The sequence below is a fragment of the Salpingoeca rosetta genome, assembly GCF_000188695.1.
Source record: "Salpingoeca rosetta unplaced genomic scaffold supercont1.7, whole genome shotgun sequence".
NCBI lineage: Eukaryota > Choanoflagellata > Craspedida > Salpingoecidae > Salpingoeca > Salpingoeca rosetta.
In genome coordinates this window covers 1,519,906-1,523,938 of record NW_004754927.1, presented here as the reverse complement: position 1 = coordinate 1,523,938, position 4,033 = coordinate 1,519,906, and the positions used below count along the sequence as shown (strand labels likewise).

General features: G+C 59.5%; 1 protein-coding gene across 1 annotated transcript in view; it reads left to right on the top strand.

The window, feature by feature from the left end:
- Window positions 1-24: 24 nt before the first annotated feature.
- The window catches only part of PTSG_12009 (uncharacterized protein), a gene marked incomplete at both ends in the record, with an annotated part of 5,938 nt that continues 1,929 nt past the window's right edge, over window positions 25-4,033 (top strand). The window contains 2 exons of the mRNA XM_004995894.1: window positions 25-600; window positions 1,645-4,001. Of these exons, the coding sequence (XP_004995951.1) occupies window positions 25-600; window positions 1,645-4,001 (2,933 nt within the window). The remainder of the gene's footprint in view (window positions 601-1,644; window positions 4,002-4,033) is intronic.

Below are 4,033 nucleotides of genomic sequence, written 5' to 3'. Positions count from 1 at the left end.
CGTGCGGACTGCTCTGCCCGTTACATGGACCGTTACACGACGGTCCACTGGCAGGCAGCCAAGCACGTCGTGCGGTACCTGAAGGCGACGAGCGAGCACGGCCTCCTCTTCAAGCGACGCAGCGGCACGTGCAAAGACCAGCCGCTGGACCTTGTGTGCTACAGCGATGCCAGCTTCGGAACAGACCAGCTGACGGGCCGCTCCACGACGGGCTTCACCTGCTACATCAACGGCTGTCTTGTGTCTTGGAGCAGCCGGCTGCAACCCACAGTTGCGCTGAGCACCGCCGAGGCCGAGTACATGGCCATCTCCGCTGCAGCGCAGGACGTCGTCTTCCTGCGGCAGCTGCTCATGGACCTTGACGAGCCCGAGGCTGGAGCCACCAAGATGCTGACAGATAACCAGGCGGCCATCGCCATCGGTAACGACCACGTCACCAAGCCGCGCACGAAGCACATCCGGGTACGCCACCACTTCGTGCGGGAGCTCATCGCTGACGGAACCATTGTGCTGCAGCACTGTCCCGGCACGCAGATGGTTGCCGACGCGCTGACCAAGGCACTGGACAAGCAGACCTTCGAGCAGCACCTGCCACGACTGGTGGGAACCTCGACGGCTGAGACGGAGCAGAGGAAGGCAGTTGAGGGGGAGTGTTGAGATTCAGTGAGTTTCTGTTCTGTGTTAAGTCCTTCCTAATTTGCCTTCGCGTGTGGTTTTGTCTTGTTTGCCAACAACACCTGCTTTGTGGTTTTTCCGTTTGCAAACATTCCTTCCTCTCTGCTGGTATGCATGTGTGCCAACTGCCTCTCCTCTCCTGCTTCCCCTACACACGTGAGTTGTGTGCCATGTGTGTGTGTGCATGCCCGTTATGCTTGGCAAATGCCATGCCTGCGTGCCATGCAGTGTTGTGAAGTGTTGTCTGTTGTGTATGCTTGCCTGCAAGCATTCATGCCATGCCTAGCACTGCTCTGCGCGCATGTATGCATGCTGCTCATTGTTTAGATTGTTTGTGTTCGTGCACACTCTGCCCATGTCGCCTTGGCAGCGTCATTGACCGTGTGCACTTGTCTTGTATTCGTTTGAGCGTGCTGCCCGAGTTGATTTGGCAGCAGCTTGTTGTGCTTGTTCATTCTTCTTGTGTTCTTGTTTGTTGCGTTTGCCTACAGTAAACACACACACCACCTGTCGTGTCTCAACAATGCATGTGTGCCAACTGCCTCTCCTCTCCTCCTTCCCCTGCACACGTGAGTTGTGTGTCATGTGTGCCATGTGTGTGTGCATGCCCGTCATGCTTGGCAAATGCCATGTGTGCGTGCCATGCAGTGTTGTGAAGTGTTGTCTGTTGTGTATGCTTGCCTGCAAGCATTCATGCCATGCCTAGCATTGCTCTGCGCGCATGTATGCATGCTGTTCGTTGTTTAGATTGTTTGTGTTCGTGCACTCTCTGCCCATGTCGCCTTGGCAGTTCTGTTGACTGTGTGTGCACTTGTCTAGTGTTTGTTTGAGCGTGCTGCCCGAGTTGATTTGGCAGCAGCTTGTTGTGCTTGTTCATTCTTCTTGTGTTCTTGGTTGTTGCGTTTGCCTACAGTAAACACACACACCACCTGTCGTGTTTCTACAATCTTCCTCCGAGCTGACTTCCAGGCCATCGTCAAGAAGCACCTGAAGCAGCACCAGCAGTCCCCGCCGTACAACCAGGCGCAGAACGGCATCGTCGAGCGACAGGTGCGCACCCTCTCCGACATGGTGCGAGCCATGATCACGGGTGCAGGCCTTGACGCATCGTACTGGAGCCTCGCCTGCAACCACGCCCTCCACATCCTCAACAACATGCCTCGCCCTTCCCTCCACGGCAAGACACCGCTGCAGATTGTCACGGGCTCGCTGCCCAAGCACGTGCCGCAGCTGCACGTCTTCGGGCAGCCGGCCGTCGTCCACATCAGCACACAGCGCGGTCGCCTGCAGCCCAAGGGTCGTCGAGGCATCTACGTCGGCCACAACAGCAGCAGCAACAGCCACCTCGTCCACTTCGCAGACACAAACACCGTTGTGTCCTCCATCCACGTCCGCTTCCTTCCCTTCTCCAAGGCCGATGATGTCGTGGATGAGGGGGAGGAGCAAGTGCAGACATCCACGACATCGTCCATGCTCCAGCTTCCCAGTGCACGTGACAGCAGCAACAGCACCACTGACGGTGAGCAACCAACAGTTCACATCGACGAGGACCAGGACGATGATGTCGAGACAGACTTCCTGCTCACGGACTTTGACGACGACAGCAGCAGCGACACCAACGACGCCAACTACGATCCAGACACAACAGATGCAAGCGACACCGAGGCAGGCGCGTTCACAGCAAGCAGCAGTGACGACACCAGCCTCACGGAGCCTGCAAGCATCAAGCAGGCACTCAAGAGCCAGCAACGCAAGCAGTGGACTCAGGCATGCTTGGAGGAGATCGGGGCCATGGAGCGCAACGGCGTCATCAAGCTCATCCCACGCAGCGTCGTGCCACGGCAGCACACGCCTCTCAAGTCACGCTTGGTCTTCAAGGTGAAGCGTGATGCTGAGGGCGCGCCGACGCGCTTCAAGGCACGCTGGGTCGCCAAGGGCTTCAGCCAACGACCAGGCATCGACTTCGACCAGACCTACGCCCCAACACCAGCAGCCAAGACCATCCTCACTGTGCTCGCCGTCTCCCTGCAACGACAGCACCAGCTGCACCAGCTCGACTTCAAGTCGGCTTACCTGCAGGCTGATCTCAAGGAGGAGCTGTACATGGAGCTGCCGCCGCACTTCACCGACATCGGCGACGGCGCTCAACGCTACGCGGGCAAGGTGTGCCGGCTGCTCAAGCCGCTCTACGGCCTCAAGCAAGCTGGCCGTGCATGGGCCAAGAAGCTGCACACCTTCCTCAAGACCAACGGATGGGCGCAAAGCAACGTCGACGCTTGCCTCTTCACCAAGCTCCACGACGACGGACAGCGCACATGGATCATCACGTACGTCGACGACCTCATCATCAGCGGCAGCAGCGAGCGCCACATCCGTGCCTGCAAGCAGCAGATCAAGGAGAGCTTCGAGGCAGAGGACCTGGGCCCGCTCACCTGGTACCTGGGCCTTCACCTGACGTCACCAGCTGACGGGGTGTTGCACATTGCGCAGACACAGGCCATCAACGACATCGTCAACGACTACAACCTGGCAGCGGCAGCCAGCGTGTCCACGCCCATGCGTGTTGGCATCGACGCCTCCAGCATCAGCGAGCAGCCCGACCGACGCTTGCCTTTCCGCAACCTCGTCGGCTCGCTCCTGTACCTGGCCAACCGCACGAGACCAGACGTCAGCTTCGCGTGCGGGCTGCTCTGCCGTTACATGGACCGTTACACGACGGTCCACTGGCAGGCAGCCAAGCACGTCGTGCGGTACCTGAAGGCGACGAGCGAGCACGGCCTCCTCTTCAAGCGACGCAGCGGCACGCGCAAGGACCAACCGCTGGACCTGGTGTGCTACAGCGATGCCAGCTTCGGCACGGACCAGCTGACGGGCCGCTCCACGACGGGCTTCACCTGCTACATCAACGGCTGTCTTGTGTCTTGGAGCAGCCGGCTGCAACCCACGGTTGCGCTGAGCACCGCCGAGGCCGAGTACATGGCCATCTCCGCTGCAGCGCAGGATGTCGTCTTCCTGCGGCAGCTGCTCATGGACCTCGACGAGCCCGAGGCTGGAGCCACCAAGATGCTGACAGATAACCAGGCGGCCATCGCCATCGGCAACGACCACGTCACCAAGCCGCGCACGAAGCACATCCGGGTACGCCACCACTTCGTGCGGGAGCTCATCGCCGACGGAACCATTGTGCTGCAGCACTGTCCCGGCACGCAGATGGTTGCCGACGCGCTGACAAAGGCACTAGACAAGCAGACCTTCGAGCAGCACCTGCCACGACTGGTGGGAACTTCGACGGCTGAGGCGGAGCAGAGGAAGGCAGTTGAGGGGGAGTGTTGAGAGTGAGTGAGTTTCTGTTTTGTGT